At 56.1% G+C, this 23,178-nt stretch overlaps 1 protein-coding gene and 1 non-coding gene across 7 annotated transcripts in view; one reads left to right on the forward strand and one right to left on the reverse strand.

Moving 5' to 3' along the window:
• The window catches only part of TDRD9 (tudor domain containing 9), an 86,455-nt gene that overhangs the window by 6,489 nt on the left and 56,788 nt on the right, over positions 1–23,178 (forward strand). For 3 of the 6 annotated variants that reach the window (XR_016226892.1, XM_051834938.3, XM_089322787.1), the window contains exons 2-6: positions 10,100–10,200; positions 18,534–18,631; positions 19,409–19,630; positions 20,016–20,138; positions 22,881–22,961. Coding sequence is in view for 5 of the 6 variants with exons in the window: in XM_051834938.3 (XP_051690898.3) it covers positions 10,100–10,200; positions 18,534–18,631; positions 19,409–19,630; positions 20,016–20,138; positions 22,881–22,961 (625 nt within the window). In the remaining variant the exon portion in view is untranslated. Of the gene's footprint in view, positions 1–10,099; positions 10,201–11,911; positions 12,345–15,044; positions 15,878–18,533; positions 18,632–19,408; positions 19,631–20,015; positions 20,139–20,278; positions 20,407–22,880; positions 22,962–23,178 lie in introns of those variants that run through there. The other 3 variants (XM_089322788.1, XM_051834940.3, XM_051834942.3) reach the window with 3 other exon arrangements.
• LOC127487897 (U6 spliceosomal RNA) lies at positions 6,247–6,351 on the reverse strand. Its single transcript, XR_007915165.1, has one exon. It is a non-coding gene; the product is annotated as a U6 spliceosomal RNA (small nuclear RNA).

Here is a 23,178-nt window from a genome sequence, read left to right on the forward strand (position 1 = left end):
CTGCACTGTGATTTTTTTTTTTAATGTATCTGAGGGGCAGATATAGAGACAGACAAAGAGGCAGAGGGAGAGCTCGCATCTTCTGGTTCACACCCTGGTGTGATGACCAGGGTTGGGCCAAGCCAAAGTCAGGAACCAGGAACTGCACCCAGGTCTCCACATGGTGCTGGGACTCCAATACTTGAGCCATCACGGGCACCTGCAGGGTGTGTGTGGTCAGGAGGCTGGAGTCAGGACCAGAGCTGGCAGTTGAACCCAGGCACTCCGCGAGCGCCGGCACCTGCTGCAGCTGCAGGGGGCCGCTGGGGGGAGTGCTGTCACAGTAGGCGTGAGTCCTTCCCTCGCGGTGCCAGGTGCAGTGGGATGTGAGATCCGTCCACTGGAGGAGAGTGGAGCTGGCGTCGCGCTTTCCAGTGTGTGAGCACTGGGAGCCGTGGGCGAAGCAGGCACGCTGTGCTCGATCACGGGTGACCGCAGGAGGAGCTGCCGGAGGAACAGGGCTCTGGGAGAAGAGAGGCCAGGTGAGGCTCTAACAGCGCTGGAGAGCAGAGGCAGAGAGGGCCACACGCAGCGGACAGATGCCTGGAGGGGGCCGCATGCAGCGGACAGACACCTCAGAGGGGCGGCACGCAGCGGACAGACACCTCGGAGGGGCGGCACGCAGCGGACAGACGCCTGGAGGGGGCCGCACGCAGCGGACAGACACCTCGAAGGGGGCCGCATGCAGCGGACAGACGCCTCGAAGGGGCGCATGCAGCGGACGGACCCCTGGAGGGGCCGCACGCAGCGGACAGACGCCTGGAGGGGCCGCACGCAGCAGACAGACGCCTGACGGCGAATTCCTCCTGCAGCTCCAGACCACGGAAGGGACTTTGTGGGGGAACTCAAACTGGGCTTTGTGCTTTGTGTGTTCTTACACACCTGTTCTTTCCTGAAAACTCAGCAGCACCTCGTTCGAGGACGCCTGTCTGACGTAGCAGTTAAGACCCTGCTGGGATGTGTGCGCCCATTGTCAGTGCTGGGTTTCAGCCCTGGCTGCACGTGTGACCCGGCCTCCTGCTCATGTGCACCTGGGAGACGCGCGTGTGACCTGGCCTCCTGCTCGTGCGCACCTGGGAGACGCGCGTGTGACCCGGCCTCCTGCTCATGTGCACCTGGGAGATGCGCGTGTGACCTGGCCTCCTGCTCATGTGCACCTGGGAGATGCGCGTGTGACCCGGCCTCCTGCTCGTGCGCACCTGGGAGACGCGCGTGTGACCCGGCCTCCTGCTCGTGCGCACCTGGGAGACGCGCGTGTGACCCGGCCTCCTGCTCGTGCGCACCTGGGAGACGCGCGTGTGACCCGGCCTCCTGCTCGTGCGCACCTGGGAGACGCGCGTGTGACCCGGCCTCCTGCTCATGTGCTCCTGGGAGACGCGCGTGTGACCCGGCCTCCTGCTCATGCGCACCTGGGAGACGCGCGTGTGACCCGGCCTCCTTCTCAGGTGTACTTGGGAGGCAGTAGGTGCTGGCTCGGGTGGTTCAGTCCCTGCGGTCCACATGGGAGACCCAGATTGAGTTCAGGGCTCTTGACTTTGGACTGGCCCAGCCGTGGCTGTTGTGGGCAATTGGGGGATGAACCAGCGAATGGGAGATCTCTGCATGTCTCTCTGCCTTTCAAATAAATAAAGTAAAAAATTAAAACTGCATTAAAAAAAGTTCCAGATTATTGGTTCATTTTTTTTAAAGATTTATTTTATTTATTTGAAAGAGTTACAGAGAGAGGTAGAGACAGAGAGAGAGGTCTTCCATCCACTGGTTCACTCCCTAGGTGGCTGCAACAGCCAGAGCTGCGCCATTCCAAAGCCAGGAGCCAGGAGCCTCCTCTAGGTCTCCCATGTGGGTGCAGGGGCCCAAGGATATGGGCCATCTTCTACTGCTTTCCCAGGCCATAGCAGAGAGCTAGACTGGAAGAGGAGCAACCAGTACTAGAACTGGCACCCATATGGGATGCTGGCACTGCAGGCCAGGGCTTTAACCCGCTGCGCCACAGTGCTGGCCCCTGGTTCATTTTTCTAGAGTTAAAAACCACATTTCTTTGGGGCCGTTTTGTTTTGTTTTTGTTTTTGTTTTTTGACAGGCAGAGTGGTCAGTGAGAGAGAGAGAGAAAGGTCTTCCTTTGCCGTTGGTTCACCCTCCAATGGCCGCCGTGGCCGGTGTGCTGTGGCCGGCACACCACACTGATCTGAAACCAGGAGCCAGGTGCTTCTCCTGGTCTCCCATGGGGTGCAGGGCCCAAGCACTTGGGCCATCCTCCACTGCACTCCCAGGCCACAGCAGAGAGCTGGCCTGGAAGAGGAGCAACCGGGACAGAATCCAGCGCCCCGACCTGGACTAGAACCCGGGGTGCCGGTGCCGCAGGCGGAGGATTAGCCTAGTGAGCCACGGCGCCGGCCTGGGGCTCTTTTTATAAACACACTCAACAGACTAGGAATAGAAGGAAACTATTCACCTAATAAAAATCATTTGTGAAGATCAAACAACTGATGTCATAGTCTCTGTTGAAGGACTGAAAGCTTTCTCCCTAATGTCAGGAATGGAGCAAGGATGCCTGCATTCACTTTTTTCAATGTGGTACAGAAAGTTCTAGTCAGAGCAGCTGGGCCAGGAGAAGAAATTGTGAAAGTTGTCACTGTCAAGATGGAGCCACATGTCAGATTCAAACTTGTCAGTGTCAGAATGGAGCCATGCGTCAGATTCAAACAGGATTGTGTTCGGTGTCATGGAGCTGGTAAAGCCACTGCCTGTGACGCTGGCTTCCCATAAGGGTGCTTGTTTGAGTCCAGCTGCTCCACTTCTGATCCAGCTCCCTGCTAATGCACCTGGGAAAGCAGTGGAAGACAGCCTAAGTGCCTGGGCTCCTGCTACCTGCTTGGGAGACCTGGAAGAAGCTCCTGGCTCCTGGCTCTGGCTCAGCTGTAGTCATCTGGGGAATGAACCAATGGATTAAAGATCTCTTCCTCCCTCTCCCTCCCTCTCTCTGTCTCCTCCTCTCTGTGTAACTCTGACTTTAAAGCAATCAATCTTTTTTTTTTTTTTTAAAGATTCATTTTGAAAGGTAGAGTAACGGGGCAGGGGAGATACAGAGATGTCTTCCATTCACTGGTTCACCCTGCAAATAGCTGCAATCGTTGGGGCTGGGCTGATCCAAAGCCAGGAGCCAGGAGCTTCTTCCGGGTCTCCCACGTGGGTGCAGGGGCCCAAGGACTTGGACCATCTTCTGCTACTTTCCCAGGCCACAGCAGAGAGCTGGAACGGAAATGGAGCAGCTGGGACTAGAACTGATGCCCATATGGGATGTCAGCACTGCAGGTAACAGCTTTACCTGCTATGTCACAGTGCTGGCTCCAGTAAATAAATCTTTTTTTTTTTTTTTAAGATTTTATTTATTTATTTGAGAGGTAGAGTTACAGAAAGTGAGAGGAAGAGACAGAAAAGTCTTCCATCCATTGGTTCACTCCCCAAATGGCTGCAACAGGCGGAGCCCCGCTGATTCAAAGCTGGGAGCCAGGAGCTTCTTCCCGGTCTCCCATGTGGGTGCAGGGGCCCAAGGACTTGGCCCATCTTCCACTGCTTTCCCAGGCCACAGCAGAGAGCTGGCTTGGAAGAGGAGCAGGCGGGACTAGAACCGGCACCCATATGGGATGCTGGTGCCGCAGGTGGAGGATTAACCTGTGCCATGGCGCTGGCCTCCCCCCAACACCCCAGTAAATAAATCTTAAAAAACAAACAAAAAACCCTCATGAGTGAGTTTGACACAGGAATACACTAAAAAGTCAGCACATAAAAACTGATGCATTCCTAGACATGAGCAGTGTGAAACCTGAAGAGGAAATGATAGAAGGCGTCCCGTTTGTGATAGCAGAGGATGGAGCCTTAGGAATTGACCTGAGAAGTCAGGAAGCAGAAAACTGCCCAAAGAGACGAAGAAGCAGGGAAACAAGTGGAAGGACATCCTGTGTCTGAATCGGAAGACATGTCGTCAACAGCTGCCACCACTCAGTGCGACCTGTAGATTCAGTGTTTTCTTTCAGAGTCCCAGTGACTTGTTTAGAAATAACAACGTACCTGTCTCAAATTCATGTAGAATACCAAGGGATCCCCAACAGTCAAACAGTCCTGAAGAAGACCCAAGCGGAAGGTCACTTTCTGGTTGCAGACTGAAATGATGAGAACAGTGTGGTGCCGCCATGAGGATGCGTGGACCAGTGGACGGGGCTAGAGCGCAGATGTGCTCAGGTGGCTTTTAGTGGAGGCCACGGCCACTTCGTGAGGGAGGGGCAGTCTTCACACGGTGCCAGGAAAGCGATATCCACAGGCACAAGAGTGTAGTTGGACCTTTACCTTACGAGGAGAATTGGCTCCAAGTGGATGGAAAGTCCGGACGTAAGACCTAGAGCTGTGAAGCTCTTGGAAGAAACCTAGGGCGAGAGCTCATGACTTTGCGCTCATGTTTGGTGGTGATTTCTTGAGTGTGATGCTGAGGGCAACACAAGGAGAACTAGAAGAATCAGACGTTGTGGGAGTTTTAAGATGTGTGCATCAGAAGACACTGTCGACAGTGCAGAGGGAGCTTAGAATGAGACTGTGTGCAAACCCCTCTCGTTACGGAGTCGTGCACAGAGCGTACGGGGAGCTCTCCAGACTCCACGATGAGGAGAAGCCTGGCTGGAAAGGGGTCAGGGATCTGAGAAGCTGGTCCCCCGGGAGGTACCCGGTGCTGGTAAGTGAGGACGTGCTCAGTGTTGCTACTCCTGGGAGACGAAGTCACAGCCGGGGGAAGACGCTCCTTCTCACGCGGAGGACGACAGTGAGTGCTGGGGCTGTGGTGCACTGTGGGAAGGGGGGATGAGAAGCTGCCGTGGAGCACTGGCGCTGCCTTGAAAAGTGAAACGCAGCATCCCTGGGTGAGCCGCACTTCCTCTGGGTGCACGCCGCAGGGTTGGAAGTGCGCCTTGGAGAGGTGTCTGTGCCACAGTCACACAAAGCAGCCAGGTGTCCACGGCTGGGAGTGTTCGGGGAGTGCCGTCTGCCCGTCCAGTGGGTGGTGGCGCCATCTCAGAACGCGAGAGTGTCCTGATGTGTGCTGCCGGCGACGAACCTGCAGGACACTGCTGAGGGAAGCAGGCGGCCGCAGAGCGCGGCCGTGGGACACCCCCTCCCCACCCCGTCCCCCGTCCCCCGACTGCAGGCGCCGAGACCCTCACAGTCAGGGAGGAGAAGGGAGGCTGCACGGAGGTTGTTGGCTGGGGGAGAGGGGAGGGGGAGTTCGCGTTTAGTGGGGACTGAGTTTGAGTGTTACGAGATGGAAGAGTTATGTGTTGGACAGTGGTGATGGCTACAGGTTGTGAATGGGTTTCAGACCACTGAAATGTGCATTTAAAAGTGGCTAACGTGGTAGACTTCATGTTTTCTGTGTTTATATTAAAAATGAACAAGATACCATTAACACTTGAGGAGAAGCTATGATGTCAGTTTTTTTTTTTTTTAAAGATTTATTTATTTGAAGGCCGGCGCCGCGGCTCAATAGGCTAATCCTCCGCCTAGCGGCGCCGGCACACCGGGTTCTAGTCCCGGTCGGGGCGCCGGATTCTGTCCCGGTTGCCCGGTTGCCCCTCTTCCAGGCCAGCCCTCTGCTGTGGCCAGGGAGTGCAGTGGAGGATGGCCCAGGTGCTTGGGCCCTGCACCCCATGGGAGACCAGGAAAAAGCACCTGGCTCCTGGCTCCTGCTATCGGATCAGCGCGGTGCGCCGGCCGCAGCGCGCCGGCCGCGGCGGCCATTGGAGGGTGAACCAACGGCAAAGGAAGACCTTTCTCTCTGTCTCTCTCTCTCACTGTCCACTCTGCCTGTCAAAAAAAAAAAAAAAAAAAAAAAAAAAAAAAAAAAAGATTTATTTATTTGAAATGCAGAGTTACAGAGAGGAAGAGAGAGAGAGATCTTCCATCTGCTGGTTCACTCCCCAGATGGCCACAACAGCTGGAGCGGAGCCAGGAGCTTCTTCCGGGTCTCCCATGTGGGTGCTGGGCCCCAAGCACTTGGACCATCTTCTGCTGCTTTTCCAATCCATCAGCAGGAAGCTGGATTGGAAGAGGAGCAGCTGGGACTTGAACTGGCACCCATATGGGATGCTGGCACTGCAGGTGGGGCTTTACCCGCTAGGCCAGAGCGCCGGCCCCTGATGTCAGGTTTTTTGTTTGTATAAAGAGAAAAATGTGGAGTACGTGATATTCACATGTCACCCTTGAGCAGCGGCTGTGCTAATTTTGTCTGTATCATTTCAGTCTTAGTATATGTGCTGCTGAAGTGACCACTAAACTGATTTTTCAATATTTCCTCTTTAACACATTTACTACTACTTTTTTTTTTTTTTAGGATTTATTTACTTTTTTGAAAGAGTTACATGGAGAGAGGAAGAGAGAGGTCTTCCATCTGCTGGTTTGCTCCCCAAATGGCCCCAACAGCCAGGGCTGGGCCAGGCCAGAGCCAGGAGCCCAGTGCTTCTGAATCTTGCGTGGGTACAGGAGCCCGGGCACTCGGGCCACATTCTGCTGTTTCCCCGGCGCATCAGCTGGGTCGGAGGTAGAGCAACCGGGTCTCGAACTGGCGCCCATATGGGATGCCAGCACTGCAGTCATGGCTTTACCCACTGCGCCACAAGGCTGGCTCCTCACGTTCACTTTTTAAGTTAAAAATCACTTTCTTGTGGGATTGTTCAGATGTTACTGATTCATGAGAATTTTTTTTTTCAAAAACTTTTGAAAATTTATTTAAAAGGAAAGAGAGTAATAGGAAGAGACCAATGGACAGAGAGAGATTCTGCGTTCACTGCTTCCTCCCTGAAGGCCCGTAACAGCTGGGGCTGGAACAGTTCAAACCTGGGAACCAGGCGGGTGGCAGGGAATCCAGGGTGTGCGTTAGCAGGCGACTAAAACCAGAGGCAGAGCTGGAATCCTCCCCCTCCCCCCCCCCCTTCAGGCAGAGTGGACAGTGAGAGAGAGAATAGAGAGAAAGGTCCTCCTTTGCCGTTGGTTCACCCTCCAATGGCCACTGCGGCTGGCGCGCTGTGGCCGGCGCACCGCGCTGATCCGAAGGCAGGAGCCAGGTGCTTCTCCTGGTCTCCCATGGGGTGCAGGGCCCAAGGACCTGGGCCATCCTTCACTGCACTCCCTGGCTACAGCAGAGAGCTGGCCTGGAAGAGGGGCAACCAGGACAGAATCCGGTGCCCTGACCGGGACTAGAACCCGGTGTGCCGGCGCTGCAAGGCGGAGGATTAGCCTAGTGAGCCGCGGCGCTGGCCAGAGCTGGGATTCTGACCCAGGCACTCGGACTGGGAAGCTGGGGCCCACGAGGCTCCAGGTGCCCAGGCTGCCTAGTAACTCTGGTGCTTGTCTGAGGCGCTGTGGATATCGTGTTACGGTTCTGTCTTGCTGTGTGGAGCAGAGCTGGCTCCCTGTGTCCAGGCTGGACGTTCTCTAGGTCTGTGGTTGCCAGTGGGTGCAGGTTTCAGAGGTGTAGCTGTGCTCTAGGCTGTCCGTTCTCTAAGTCCCTGGTGGCTGTTTGGGTCACATGTGAGGCACAGCCTGGCCTGAACCCCAGCGGTCATAAACAGCTTTAGGTGTCTGTTTCCTAGGCTCTTCCCTGCCTGCCACCCCTAAGGTGCCTCTCTGTCCCCTGGGGCTGCCCTGCACTGGCTTACGCTTCCTGCCCCTGGCTGCATGCACCCTGTGGGCCAGGCAGTGAGAGGAGGGAGGTTCACTCCCCAGATGGCCACTGCCACAGCCTGGCCTCTCGGCTGGAGTGGGGCACGTGCAGAAGGGAACAATAAAGGGGAGTGTTGTTATTTAGAGTGCATGGGCTCCCGTTTCCTGCCCCGTGAGGGAGGCCTGGGTGTTCTGGCGTGTTCTCTGGCTGGGTCGGCTAATGGCGGAGGGGGAAGATGGCCGACTGTCCTGTTTGGAGGTGCTGTGGCTGCCTGCTGCTGTCTGCCCCTCCAGGTCTCAGGTGGTGGCTCATCCGCCCCTCCAGAGCATGCGCCGTGCGTGCCCTGGGCCCTCAGAGCCATTCTGACTTTGCTTTTTATTTCTCTGACGCCCCAGACCTCGTGGGCTCAGCGTCGTCCGTGGGCTCCTGCTGCTCGCTGGCCTGTGTCTGGCAGGCACACCGGTGCCTCTGGGTGCTGCTTTCCGGGGTTCTTGGTCAGAAGAGCTTTTCCCTGAAGGAGCTGTGCTCTGCCCGAGGTCACTGGGCTTTCCTGTTGAACACCAGGCCCTTCTTTTTTTTTTTTTTTTTTTTTGACAGGCAGAGTGGACAGTGAGAGAGAGAGAGACAGAGAGAAAGGTCTTCCTTTGCCGTTGGTTCACCCTCCAATGGCCGCCGCGGCCGGCGCGCTGCGGCCGGCGCACCGCGCTGATCCGATGGCAGGAGCCAGGAGCCAGGTGCTTTTCCTGGTCTCCCATGGGGTGCAGGGCCCAAGCACCTGGGCCATCCTCCACTGCACTCCCTGGCCACAGCAGAGGGCTGGCCTGGAAGAGGGGCAACCGGGACAGAATCCGGCCCCCAACCGGGACTAGAACCCGGTGTGCCGGCGCCGCTAGGCGGAGGATTAGCCTAGTGAGCCGCGGCGCCGGCCACCAGGCCCTTCTTGCCCCATCTCCCCCCGGCCTTTTCTCTGCACGTACCTAATGGGCCTCGTTCTGTTCACTTAGCTGACTTCTCTCCTGCAGCTGGACCGTGAGCCTGTGAGGGAGGCTGGGTGGTTACTGCCCTGTCCCACGTGTTCAGAGCAGCGTCTGTGAGGCGGGCCCGAGTGACTTGCTGAGTGCGTCAGTGAGGAGAGCGAGGCAGAGTTAGCACAAGAACGCCAACAGGACTGTTGGCCTTGACTAGAGTAGACCTCACCACGAATAGCCTGACATCAACGCATATTGGAGTTCTGCAGAGGAACAGAGCCTGTAAGGTATGAATGGAGGCGTGAGGGCAGGACGCTGTGAGATGTGTGCAGATGTGGGAGGTCAGCTGTGTTGGGAGAGCCAGGTCACGTGGTTCTGTTGGCCTGGAAGTCCTGTGGTCAGCCAAGCCGCACGGTTAGAAGCAGGACAGTAGGCGGTGAGTTCAGGCTGAGTGCGGGCCTGGGCCTGGGGGCAGCCGATGGGTAAGTTCCTGTTGGGGGCTGAAGGCCGAGTCCCAGGGTGGGAGCTGCTTCTGCATTCTGGAGTCACCAGACAGAACCGGGAGTTCTGAGATCTGGGAGCAGGACAGGGTGGGTGTCCCCACTCGTGAAGTGAGTCGGGGAGGGCGGTCTTCCCGCGTCAGCTGATGTGAAGCTGACCTCCCCTGGGCCCCAGCCACCCCCATAAGGACGTTCTGCCGTCTGCAGCGTTGCACGGCCTGTTCCCTGGCGGCAGGACCTGCAGGACAGACGTCGGTGGCGTCCTCGTTGCTGGGAGCACGCTGTGTGTGTCACCACGGGTTTCCACCTGATGTCCTGGACGTTTTCGGTAGCAGGAGTGGAGCGCGGCGTTTTATAAAACGGTCCCTGTCGGCGGATGTCCCTGTGTGGGGCTTCCTTGGCTCTCCCTGCACCGCCCACCCTCGCCAGCGTCGCTGGGCCGCGCGCCGCAGTCACCAGGACGCAGTCTCCTGGCCGGGAACCGTTTCCGGCGGAGCCTCGCCCTGCGTGCTGTGCTGCTGGGGCTCGGGGTGCATGTGCGTCTCTGCTGTGTCTGTTGACGGCAGCTAGCGCCCGCGGGAAGGGCGAGGGCAGCAGGGCCGCCCTGGAGGAGACGTGCGGTTTAGGGTTCGTGGACACTCGGATGGCCTCTAGAGCAGGCGCTTGAACCTGCTCAGCGCTCTCCCCTGACCAGCATCCGGGACGGCTGCTCGTCTGCCAGCCGGACGGGTAGGCAGATGGGGTCTAGGGTTTTAATTTGCGTCTGTGAGTTGAACATACTTCTTTTGCTCATGGATTATTTGCATCCTCCCATGACTTCAGGAGCTCCCCCTGCACCTGGGGGTCTCGTGGCTCCGTGACAGTGGTGTCCTGAGTCTCTGTCCCTGCAGGTCGCTCTGCCAGAGGCGCTCGGGAACGGAGTACATCAGCAAATACAGGCAGCTGGAGGCGCAGGAGTTGGACAGCCGTGACCACCCAGCCGGCGGGCCAGGTAAGCAGGCGGCTCTCAGTGCTCAGGCTCGGCGGGCGAGCGGTCCCGCGCCACGTGCTGTGTTCTCACGCCTCTGAGCAGTATGCTGTTTGGGGCAAAGCAAGGGATCATACTACTGGCTAATTCTGGAATCTTGTGGGGATGCTGACTGTGTGACAGGCTGCAAATGTTCTCTTTTTTAGAAAGTTATTTATTTATTTTTACTTTCAGTATTTTTTATTGGTCATATTTCGTATAAAGTTATTGCACGGCTGGCGCCGCGGCTCACTAGGCTAATCCTCTGCCTGTGGTGCCGGCACCCCGGGTTCTAGTCCCGGTCGGGGTGCCGGATTCTGTCCTGGTTGCCCCTCTTCCAGGCCAGCTCTCTGCTGTGGCCCGGGAGTGCAGTGGAAGATGACCCAAGTGCTTGGGCCCTGCACCCGCATGGGAGACCAGGAGAAGCACCTGGCTCCTGGCTTCAGATCAGTGTGGTGCGCTGGCCGCAGCAGCCACTGGGGGGGTGAACCAACGGCAAAGGAAGACCTTTCTCTCTGTCTCTCTCACTGTCCACTCTGCCTGTCAAAAAAAATTTTTTTTGTGGAAAGTCTTAGATTTATTTATTTCTCTGAAAGAGTTACACAGAGAGAAGGAAAGAGACAGAGAGAGAGAGAGAGAGAGAGAGAGAGAGAGAGAGAGAGAGAAAGGTCTTCATTCGCTGGTTCACTCCCCAATTGGCCACAATGTCTGGAGCTGCGCTGATCTTAAGCTGGGAGCCAGGAGCTTCCTCCCAGTCTTCCCATGCAGGTGTGGGGGCCCAAGCACTTGGGTCATCTTCTACTGCTTTCCCAGGCCATAGCAGAGAGCTGGATTGGAAGTGGAGCAGCCAGGTCTTGAACTGGTAGCCATAGGGATGCTGGCACTGCAGGTGACGGCTTTACCCGCTGCGCTTCAGCACCAGCCCAAAATGTTCATTTTTGAAAATTTATAAACAGTAGAGAGTTATTTGGCTCACAGTTGTGATGGATAAGAGGTTTCCAAATGTCTACTTTCTGCATCTTAAATGTGGTTCCTAAATAGCTGTTCTTAGAAGGCTGTCTTGGCTCCTTACCTTGCTGTTAAGTAAAGCACTTAACATTTGTATTTAAAAATTAATGTGGGAGGTGTTTTTCTATGATCAATGTTAAATTCTTAAACCACGTAGAAATGTATGAACTAAAGTACGAGGTCCTTGGTAGAGCCTCCCGGGGCTCCGGTGTTCCGGGTCTGGGACAGGTGGCTGTGTTCCTGGCTGGGGTCAGGCCCTGTAGCCGGGGGGCTGCCTTTGACTTCTTTTGCCTTGTGGCAGGCTGCCTGTCCCACAGTTCTGTGCTGCCGGTTCATCTGGAGGGCTCGCCCCGTGCACTGGGCGCAGGCTGAAGGGCCGAGCTGGGCTGAGACGCCGTCGCTGAGCCTCGTGAGAGTCACGGGCCGCAGTGTGCCGAGCGGGTCTGGGCGCATTTCTCTTTACTCTTGGGATTTATTCGGGTTTTGTGGCAGTGTAGATTCCCCGCTCTCTCCCTTTCTTCGCAGTTCTGAGAAGTTCTGAGTGCTTATCTGTGCTCTCACTTGGATTTAGTTCTTTGTTTTTCTTCTTTGGGTCAGTATGCTGTAGCCTGGTTAATGTTTCATTTTTGTCTTTCCTTCAAGGCGGAAGCGGCCTTGAGATCCGTGCCTTCCTGTCTGTGTCCTTTCTGGGCGCAGACTGCTGGCCCCCAGTGCGTGCGGGGGCGGGTCTGAACGGCGAGTGCGCTTGAGGAGAGGGACCACCGCGTCCTGCTGGGGTCTCGGGTCTCTGTGAGGCCATGCGGTGGCGTGTGTGCTCGGGGCTGCGGGTCAGTGTTTGCACCCGGGGCAGGCGTTGGTCGCCCAGGGGCGGCTGCTGCTTGGAAGCAGCTGGGCTGCAGCGCAGAGCACCTGTGCTGCGGCTGTGGCTTCGTCTTGCGCCTGACGCTGCCCTTTGCCGCCTCTGTCCACACATGGCACTCACCCTGGGGTTCTCGCCTGCGGTCCACTACCCCCGGTGCTTGTCAGGGACCGGATGAGACGGGGCTCCGACAGTGAAGAGCTGACAGATGTTGTCCTGTCGTCCTGCAGTGACCCAGGGAAGTTCTTTGGGGGAGAGCGTGGTGAGTGGAGGCTCACGGGGCAGAGACCAGGGTGCTGACTCAGGCTGGGGCTTCAGGAGGGTGACGGTCAAGCTTACGGCTGAACTGTGGGGTGAAGAGGGGGGCGGGTGTGGGAGTTGTGTGCAGAGACCTCGTGGTAGGAGAAGGCCTGGTGGTCTGGCATTCCAGCTGAGGAGAGGCTGCCATTGCTGGGCTGCAGGGGTGGGCGTGGGAGGCCTTGAAGGGTCACACAGGCTGGAGAAGAGCCCCTAGGAGGCCCATGTCCCAGTGCCCTCGTGGTGACAGGTGGGTTAGGGATCTGGTGGGGGCTGGGAGTCCAGGTGGACCCCTTGCAAAATGGGGCTTCTGTGAGAGGGAGCAGGGGGGCTGAGGTCGGCGTGGAGCTGTGGCCCCTGAGGCCCCGCGTTGGGGTGATGAGAGGGAGGAGCTGGGAGTCCAGGAAAGCAGGGCAGGTCTCCCCGTGGGGTCTCTGGGACTCTGGACGAGCAGCCGTGTCAGCGGGTCACTTGTCAGCCCAGCGTGACTGACTGTGGCCTCTCGCCAGAGCTGTAGGAGGGGACGTGGGTACTGGCTCAGGCACTGTGTGTGGTCCTTTGTTAGAGCAGCCCCAGGCAGCTCCTGGGCTGTGCTGTGCGGGGCCTGTGGCTGTGCCTGAGCTGCTGGTGGTCATACCTGGAGCAGTGGGAGCTGCTGAAGGCTCTGGTTTTCTTGGTGAGTTGAAAGGTGGAGGTGTCTCGTGGTGAGATTTCCATCATTTTGTGCATGGACTCGGGGGGCCAGAGAGCACAAGGGGGCCGGACAGGAGGCCCGCGTGTCCAGTGAGGCCCCTGTGCCCAGGGGGCTGTGGGGTGCAGAGCCGGTGGAGGGAGAGGGAGTGGGGCTTGGTGACACCTGGCCTGTGGAGGGTGAGGGAGGAGGCGCTGCCCCCAGGTGAAGTGCTGAAACCAGCTGGAGCACCGGCGTTGGGAGACCAGGCTGGACGTGTGCACGTGTGCGCATGTGCGCACGTGGTGAGGGCACCAAGCTCCTCTGTCCCTGTCTCTGTTAGCTCCACACGTCTCCATTCCAGCACCATAGCTCGCAACGTGAGCATTCTGTTGTGTGCAGTCACAAAATGCTGGCACTCAGAGTACTGAGACACGTATCATTTGAGGAAGGGTTTCTAAGTAGAAATCAGAGGCTACAGATTCAGTGAATTTCCACAGGTTACCTTAGAATCACTGTTTATGGGTGTGGGAAAGCCACTTTCCGCAGGTGGAGGTGGAAGGCGTTGGCAGGGTGGGCTGCCCCAGGCTGCCCCAGGCTGCCCCAGGCTGCCCCAGGCTCCTCCAGGCTGTGGACTCCACAGTGTCCGAGCCACTCGCCAGTTGACGGTTGTCCTGTGGCAGTGCCTCCTGTGGGGTTTAAATGCCACAGTGCCAGCTCCTTGTTAATTGGGTGGAATTTTTAGTGGTGGTTTCATCTCCCTTTTTGCTTCTCTTCTGAGCCTTTAAGACAAGGGTTGGGATACTATTTTCTGCCCAGGGCCATGTGGGTATTTATAACGTCATTCACAGCCAGAGAAAATGATCAACTCAGAGATGAGCCTGCTGTAGGGTAAAGCTGCCGCCTCTGACACTGGCATCCCCTGTGGGCGCTGGTCTGTGCCCTTGTTGCTCCACTTCTTCTTCTTCTTCTTTTGTTTGTTTGAGAGGTAGAGTTATAGATAGTGAGAGGGAGAGACCGAGAGAAAGGTCCTTTCTCCATTGGTCCACTCCCCAAATGGCTGCAACGGCCAGAGCTACATCGATCCGAAGCCAGGAGCCAGGAGCCTCCTTTCAGTTCCCTACGTGGGTGCAGGGGCCCAAGCACTTGGACCATCTTCTGCTTTCCCAGGCCACAGCAGAGAGCTGGATTGGAAGAGGAGCAGCTGGGACTAGAACCGTCACCCATATGGGATGCCAGTGCCGTAGGTTGAGGCTTTAACCTGCTGTGCACAGTGCCGGCCCCCTGGTGGTTCCACTGCTGATCCAGCTCCCTGCTAATGGCTTGAGAAGAGCTGCAGAGGATGGCCCCGGAAGTGGCAGTGTGGAGTGTCTAAGAAACCACAGGGAAATGCTAATGCTCCTTCCAGTGGGGTGACTGGAGAGCACCACCACAAATGGAGGAAGTCATAGCTGATGGTCTGCTTTGGAAAATTTATTCTTTTATTAAAAAAAGATTTATTTATTTATTTGAAAGGCAGAGTTACAAAGAGGCAGAGGAAGAGAGAGCGAGCGAGCAATAGCGATAGCTCCCATCTGCTGGCTCACTCCCCAGGTGGCCTCAATGGCTGGAGCTGCGCTGATCTGAAGCCAGGAGTCAGGAGCTTTTTCCAGGTCTCCCACGTGGTTGCAGAGGCCCAAGGACTTTGGCCATCTTTTTCTGCTTTCCCAGGCCATAACAGAGAGCTGGATCGGAAGTGGAGCAGCCGGGACTTGAACCCATGTGGGATGTCAGCACTGCAGGCGGTGGCTACACTACAGTGCCGCCCTGGGAGATTTATTCTTTTAACACTTTCTGTTTCGAAAAATTTATTACTTTCATTTTATTAGAAAGGCAGAGAGAGAGAGGAGGAGGGAGGGAGGGAGAGAGAAAGAGAGAGAGAAAGAGAGGGAGACAGAGGGACAGAGGGAGGGAGGGGGTGAGAGAGAGCAGGAGAGGGGGGAGGGAGGTCTTCTGTCCACGAGTTCGCTCTCCCAAATGCCCACAGTAGCTGAGGCTGGGAACCAGGAAGTCCGTCTGGGTCTCCATGTGAGTGACAGGCTCCCAGCACAGGAGCCGTCGCCTGCTGCCTCCCAGCAGGGAGCTGGGTCAGAAGCAGAGCAGCTGAGACTTGGCCCAGGGCTCTGACGTGTGCAGGCATCCCAGGCGGTGACTTACTTACTGTCAGACACCTCTGAAGATTGGATTTTGCTTTCAATCTGTAGTGTAGCAATTACACTTACTTCCTGTAATTCCCAGTTTTAGGGTAAGCATCATTGCTGCTGTGAGAAGCAGTCAGGAGCCGCAGCCCCTGTGTCCCGTGTGGAGCCTGTGCTTTCTGGGGGTTTGGTTAGGTTGTCATGAAGACAGAGTTGGGGTGTAGTGAGCAGAACCAGCGGCTTTTGTGGCGTCGTTTTCCTCGGTTAATGTGAACTATTGTGGTGTTAACAGCCTAGGATGAAGACCACAGGAGACTCAGAACAGCAGATGGTGAGGTTGAGGTATTTCCCACGCCACTTTGGACTTGACTGTGTCGGATGGAGTTTGTTGATTTGCCTTAAATGATTCTTGATGTCTTTCCTTTTATGTCGTTGCTCATCCTGAGAGAGCAAGGCCACTGCGGGCGCCTGTGCTCCTTGGTTGCATCCACCCCTGGGCAGTGCGCATGGGGCAGGACTTGATGAGCGTGGCCTGCTTCAGCAGTGACCTGAAAACGTCAGGCTGTGTTGTGTTCGCGGCGTGGAGAAGGCGCAGAGGCGCAGTGCAGTCAGAGGCGCGGTGTCCTGGAGCGGCGTTCACAGCTCGCGTGGGTGAGCGGTCAGCTGCCGGCCTGGCTCAGTGGCTCTCAGCAGGACTGTCCTCCGGAAGAACCTTTGAAGCTCTGTCCCCCACTGCTTGGCTGTCCCTCCTGCTTCACCAGGGCAGTGTGGTTCCCCTCCCTCCTACGCAGTGCTCAGAGAGGCCTGGTGTGCCCAGGGAGGACCTGGGCAGCAGGGCCTGTCTCAGTGGAGAGGAGGAAGGGGAGGGGACAGGGAGGTGGCCGCAGAGAGAGCCCTGCTGGAGTGAGCAGAGCGGCTCGTGCTGGGTTGATGAGAAGCGGAAAGCTGCTCACGACCCGGGCCACGGCTCTGCTGCCGACTCAGCACTGTCGGCCCCTGGAGCTGCTTCCTGTGGGAGTTCGGAACAGATCCGCTTCCTCTGTTGGTGAATTTGTGACAAGTACTTGACTCAAATATAGGAAAGTGGCCTAAACATGTATTTATTTATGTATTTCAAAGAGTTAGAGAGAGAGGGAGAGACAAAGATCTTCCATACGCTGGTTCACTCCCCAGATGGCCACAATGGCCAGGGCTGGGCCAGACCAAAGTGAGGAGCCGGGAGCTTCATCCTGGTCTCCCATGTGAGTGCAGGGTCCCAAGCACTTGGGCCATCTTCTGCTGCTTTCCCAGGCCATTAGCAGGGAGCTGGACCAGAAGTAGAGTCACCGGGATATGAACCAGCGCCTGTGTGGGATGCTGGCATCATAGGCAGCGGCTTTACCCACTACGCCACAACACCAGCCAACATTTTCTTACCTTTGAAATAAAGCTTATTTCCTGTGAAGTTTGTAGCCATCAGTTTTGGTGATTTGTCACAGTGATGGCTGCAGGTCAGCCAGGTGCTCCCTGGAGGACGCCACGTGGGACCAGCTGGCCAGGGCACTGCGTCAAGCACCGTGAGCCGAGCAGAGGTGCCCCTTTGTGATGCCTGTGGTTCTTTTTAAGAAATGATTCGTGGGGGGTCTGGGCTGTGGCATAGTAGACTACGCCTCTGTCTGCAGCGCTGGCATCCCACACGGGCACTGGTTTGAGTCCCGGCTGCTCCTCTTCTGATCCAGCTCCCTGCTTATGGGAAAGCCGTGGAAGATGGCACGAGTTCTTGGGTTCCTGCACCTGCATGGAGACCAGGAAGAAGCTCCTGGCTCCTGGCTTTGGACCTGCTCAGCTCTGGCCATTGCAGCCGTTTGGGGTGTGACCCAGAGGATAGAAGACCTCTCTCTCTTTCTCTGTCTATAACTCTACCTGTCAAATAAACGAATCTTTAAAAAATTTTAAAATTGAAAGAGAGAGTAGGAAAGAGAGAGAGAGAAAGGGAGAGGGAGAGATCTTTCATCTGCTGGTTTACTCCCCAGATGTCTGCAACAGTCAGGAGCCTGGGACTCATTTTGGGTCTTCCAAGTCGGTGGCAGGGGCCCAAGTCCTTGGACCATCCTCTGTTGCCTTCCCAGGCACGTTGGCAAGGAGCTGGTCCAGAAGTGGGGCAGCTGGGATTCGAACCAACACTCTGAGATGGGATGCTGGCCTCACAGGAGTGGCTTGACCTGGCCACTTAGCTGCTCCTGTCCTGTAATGTGTTTTTTAAGGTTTATGTATTTGAAAGGCAGTGAGTTAGAGAGGGAGTCTCTCTCTCTCTCTGTTTCTCTCTCTCTCTCTCTCTCTCTCTCACACACACACACACACACACACACACATCTTCCATCTGTTGGTTCACTTCCTAGACGGCCACCAACAGCCAGGATTAGGAGCCAGGAATTCCATCTAGGTCTCCCCTGCTTGGCAGGGGCCTGGTCATTTGGGCCATCCTCTGCTGCCTTGCCAGGTGCATTGAGGGAGCTGACTTGGAAGTGCAGTGGTTGAGACTCAGACCCACCCGAATATGGGATTCACATGTCCCAAGCTGTAGCTTAACCAGCTGTGTCACAACGCTGGCCTCTCATGCCTGTATTTTTTTTTTTTCCTTTGACAGGCAAAGTTAGCAGAGTTAGCAGAGTTAGGAGAGAGAGAGAGAGAGAGAGAGAGAGAGAGAGAGATCTTCCTTGAACCATGTTTTGCAGCTGGTGTGCTGCGCCGATCTGAAGCCAAGAGCCAGGTGCTTCCTCGTGGTCTCCCATGGGGTGCAGGGCCCAAGGTCCTGGGCCATCCTCCACTGCCTTCCCGGGCCACAGCAGAGAGCTGGACTGGAAGAGGAGCAATCGGGACAGAATCCGGCGCCCCAACCAGGACTAGAACCCGGGGTGCTGGTGCCACAGGCAGAGGATTAGCCTAGTGAGGCACAGCGCCGGCCTCATGCCTGTATTTCTTAAATTATATTTATTTATTGCTACTCCTAATTTGTTTTGGTAGCAAGGAATGTATACCTAACAAACTAATGCACTGAAATTTTAAGTGAAGATTTCCTTTGTAAGCGAATGCTTTAACCCCTTTAATCGGGTGATTTGTCCTGGCAGTGGTGCTGAGTTTCTGGGGCTGGTGCTGGGATGGGTGTGCCTGTGTTTGTGCTGGGCGGCTGACGGGGCTGCCCTGCTGGCAGCACTGGCCCATGCGGTGCCTGTAGGTGCGGGGCCAGCAGAGCCACGTGAGGTGTCGCTTTGTGTTGTTCATGCAAGGAAGAAACAGCGTTGCCTTCATTTGCTCCGTCTGAACCCAGGGCGAAGACCACCTTCGGCTAAGCTCAGCAACGTGACGTGCATCCCTGAGACAACTTACAAATATCCTGATCTGCCTATAAATCGATGTAAGGAAGAGGTGAGGTCGTCGTCGTCATCGCTGCCGTGACCGCAGGGGCAGGGACAGAAAGTGCTTCCAGCTCCGATCCACCCCTCAGCGGGGGCCGAGCCCGCCGGCGTCAAGAGCCGGGGGTTCAGTCCGTCTCCCACGTGGGTGGCTGGAGCCCAAGTACTCGAGCCATCCCCTGCCGCCTCCCAGGGTGTGCGTTCGCAGGGAGCTGGATCAGAAACAGAGCAGCTGGGTCTTGAACCGGCACCTGTGTGGGAAGCTGGCATCGCAGGTACTGCTTAACCTGCTGTGCCACGGTGCTGGCTCCAGTCAGTAAATCTAAAAACGCCTACATAATCTGTAAGTGAAAAAGTGGAGTGGTTTAACCGTGTGAGATTTCAAATGAAGTTTCAGAGCCAGTTGAGTGTGATAATAGTTTTGTTTTCATGTTTTTCCATAGAATTATATGTAGGTTCACAACGATTTTTTTAAAATAATAGAGAATTAGACATAGCAAGAGGCATAGAAATCCAGCTTGGGTTTTCAGAAGGAGCTGCCCCAAGGACGGATGTCAGCCTGGCCTGGCTGCCGGGGCAGGTGGCGGTCCTGGCTGCGGGTGTGGAGGGATTGGTCTTAGGTGCTGCAGCTGCTTGTAGCGTTCTTGCTTTCTGTTAGGTTTAGAGGAGTTGCCACTTGACAAAGATGAGAGGAAAATAAATTTGAAGGATTTCCTGAGTGAGAGAGGTCGTGCTTTGCGTGGTGGTGAATTCTGTGTCAACTTTGAACGAGACTTTTTCTGTATTTCAGGTTGTTTCTCTGATAGAAAGCAACTCCGTGGTGATCATACACGGTGCCACCGGCAGTGGCAAGAGCACCCAGCTCCCACAGTACATCCTGGACCATTACGTGCAGCGCTCTGCCTACTGCAACATCGTGGTTACGCAGCCACGCAAAATCGGGGCCAGCAGCATTGCCCGGTGGATTAGCAGAGAGCGCTCCTGGACGCTGGGCGGGCTGGTGGGCTATCAGGTGAGGCTGCGGGCGGCACCTGCGCTGCCGGAGCTAACCGTGGCCAGGCCTTGCAGGTGGGACCACAGCGAAGTTTTAAAAATAGTGAAACTTAATTTGCAAATACCTTTAAATTCTGCTCCAAGTTGAATCGTGGGTTTTATGGTTTTATCCTCTCATATCTCTGTGGTCTAGAAGATGTCTGTACCCCCTGGTCATACCTGAAGCGTGTCACAGGCAGCGTGGCCGGACGCACCCCTCCTCCTGTACGCTCGGGGACCTCAGCTTGAGGACTTCCCGTCTTGCTGCTCCCTTCTCACCTCAGTGTCAAGTGGACGCAGCTTTTTGGAGGTTCACTGGGAACCACTGCAGCCTGAACGGCTCCGTTCTCTTCCCCGTGACGCAGGTGGGGCTGGAGAAAATAGCAACTGAAGACACCAAGCTGCTGTACATGACCACAGGGGTCCTGCTGCAGAAGGTGGTGAGCGCCAAGAGCCTGGTGGAGTTCACGCACATCTTCATCGACGAGGTGCGTGCCCGCGCCCCCCGCGGGTCTTCACTGTGCAGGAGCACACGGTGTCGGTAGAGGGTCACGGCGTGCTTTGGGTCTGTCGCTGCTTATTCTACTCAGGAATGTCAAGCCTTCGGCCTTTTTTTTTTTTTTTAAAGATTTTATTTGAAAGAGTTACACAGAGAGGGAGAGATCTTCCGTCTGTTGGTTCACTCCCCAAACGGCCGCAACGACTAATGCTGGGCCAGGTGGACGCCAGGAGCCGGAGCTTCATCTGGTCTCCCACGTGGGTGCAGGGACCCGAGCACTTGGGCCGTCTTCTGCTGGTTTCCCAGGCCATCAGCTGGGAGCTGGACTGGAACTGTGCCCAGATGAAATGCTGGCATCGCAGGTGGCAGCTTTGTCTGCTACACCAGAGTGCTGTCCCCCACCCCGCCCCCCCGTTTTCTGTTTTTATTCTTTGCTTTTGGCGCCAAAATATGGTGGGAGGTTGAGGATGATGAAAAGATTCCTTGTTGAGAACAGGGCTTGGCAGGTGACAGTCCTCAGGTCAGACTTGCTACGTGTGTGTGTGTGTGTGTGTATGTGTGTGTGTGTGTGTGTCTGTCTAAAGGTTGATTTATTTTGGCTGGGAGAGCGAGAGCGAGAGAGATCTCAACAGATTGATCATCTGCTGGTTTGCTTCCCAAACGACCACCACAGCTGGGGCTGGGCCAGGCTGAAGCTGGGGCTCCATCCTGGTCTGCCGCTGGTGAGGCAGGGGCCCAGCACGTCAGCAGAGAGCTGGATCGGAAGCAGAGTGGTAGGGCCTTAACCAGCACTGATGTGGGACGTGGGCCTCGCAAGCGGTGGTCTAACTGCCCTGCCACAGCTCAGGATCCAGTCTCCTGTGTATAGGCAGTTTTACTCGCTCATGCGTGTGTTGTTTGCGTCTATGTTGTTAACAGCAGGACTGAGTGGCTGCAGCCAGGACTGTACACCCTGAGACTGGAAGTGTTCACCTCTGTCCTTCAGGGAAGTCGGCCAGCCTCTGGTCTCTGTTAGCCACCACCTGACGGCAGCAAGGACTGAGTGTGTGTGGGTGCTTTCAGCCACCATGGGGAGTCTCCATCGAGTACAAGTCAGTAGAGTAAGCACAGATGATCTTCTGGCCTTCCCCTGAGACTCGGGGGACTGTCAGGCCCTGCCTTGGTCGCTGTCCCAGCTCCGTATTCTTTCCTTTGCTGTGCTTCCTGGGCTGCTCTCAGTAAGGACGGGAGACCATTGGCTTTGTTTATATTAAAGGAAAGTTCTCTGTGGAGTGGGTGTGTGCAGCCAGCTTTCCCAGTTTTGGAAGGTTTCACCCCATGTCCTGTGTGTTGGAAGGTTGCACCCCATGTCCTGTGTTTGCCCGCATCAGCAGCTGTGTCTTGGGGGTGAGGACCAGGGGCCAATAGCTAGGATCTGTTGGAGGTTGTGAGTGGGGCTGGGGTGCTTGATGGAGGCTGAAGCCCCACTGCCTGGGAAGCCCTGACAGCCCTCATGATTTTCTTCAGAGAGAGACACAATGTTTGTGTAGAGGAAGCTTCGAGTCTACTGATGCTGTGAGATGAAAACTAGTTTTGTAATGTTTGTTTTTTGGTCTTTTTTTTTTTTTTTCTGACAGGCAGAGTGGACAGTGAGAGAGAGAGACAGGGAGAAAGGTCTTCCATTACCGTTGGTTCACCCTCCAATGGCCGCTACAGCCAGCGTGCTGCGTCTGGCGCACTGCGCTGATCCAAAGCCAGCCAGGAGTCAGGTGCCTCTCCTGGTCTCCCATGCGGGTGCAGGGCCCAAGAACCTGGGCCATCCTCCACTGCACTCCCGGGCCACAGCAGAGAGCTGGACTGGAAGAGGGGCAACTGGGACAGAATCCGGTGCCCCGACTGGGACTAGAACCCAGTGTGCCGGCGCCACAGGCAGAGGATTAGCCTAGTGAGCCACGGTGCCAGACGCCTTCCTTCCTTTTGAAAGAGTTAAGAGAGAGAATGAGACACACAGAGAGATATCTTAAATCCACTGGTTTGCTCCCAGAAGGCTGCAACGGCTAGCATGGGGCCAGGGCAAACCCAGGAGCTTCGTCAAGGACTTCCACATGGGTGCAGGGGCCCAAGCAGTTGGGCCATCTTCTGCTTTTCTCAGGCCATTAGCAAAGAGCTGGATCAGAAGTGGAGCAGCCGGGACATGAACTGGCACACCATATGCAACACGCCAGTGTTTCAGGTGGTGGCTTTAGCTGCTAGACCATACTTGGTCCCCACGTTTCTTTTCTCTGTACACTTCTGTAGGCACCATGCAGCTGAAAGTGAGGAAGATAGTGTGGCCTGGAGTAGGATTAGCTAAAGAAAATGTAGCAGCAGGGGCTGGTGCTGTGGTGTAGCCAGTAAGAGCCCTGCCTGCAGTGCCGGTATCCCATATGGGTGCTGGTTTGAGACCCAGCTGCTCCTCTTCTGATCCAGCTCTGCTATGGCCTGGGAAAGCAGTGGAGGATGGCCCAAGTCCCTGGGCCCCTGTCATGAAGAGGGCAGGACCAGGTGCTCAGCACTGCTCTGCCCAGATGTCATGGCTCTAAAGAGCACAGGTGATCGCCTGCTGTGAGTCCTTGGCCACCCCTTGGGGAGTCCGTTCAGCAGGAGACTGATTTGGTCCTCAGTCTCCCTGGGGCAGCCCTGGGCCTGTGGTGAGGCCCCCCTTCCCACACTCACCAGGCTGTGACGTGGGCACCCACTTTGTGTTTTGCAGGTACATGAGAGAACGGAAGAAATGGACTTCCTGCTGTTGGTGGTGCGCAAACTTTTACGAACAAACTCGCGCTTTGTGAAGGTAAATTTGATTTCACAAGTAACAGAAATGTCTGGTGCTGCTGTGTGTTTGTTTCTTCCGTGTTGACAGTGGGAAGCAGTGTCTCATCTGTGTGTGTGTACCTCCCCGTGCTGACAGTGGGAAGCAGTGTCTCACCTGTGTGTGTGTACCTCCCCGTGCTGACAGTGGGAAGCAGTGTCTCACCTGTGTGTGTGTTCCTCCCCGTGCTGACAGTGGG

Source organism: Oryctolagus cuniculus, chromosome 20 (assembly GCF_051225735.1).
Source record: "Oryctolagus cuniculus isolate XC-2025 breed Fujian yellow rabbit chromosome 20, ASM5122573v1, whole genome shotgun sequence".
In the NCBI taxonomy this organism is placed as follows: Eukaryota; Metazoa; Chordata; class Mammalia; order Lagomorpha; family Leporidae; genus Oryctolagus; species Oryctolagus cuniculus.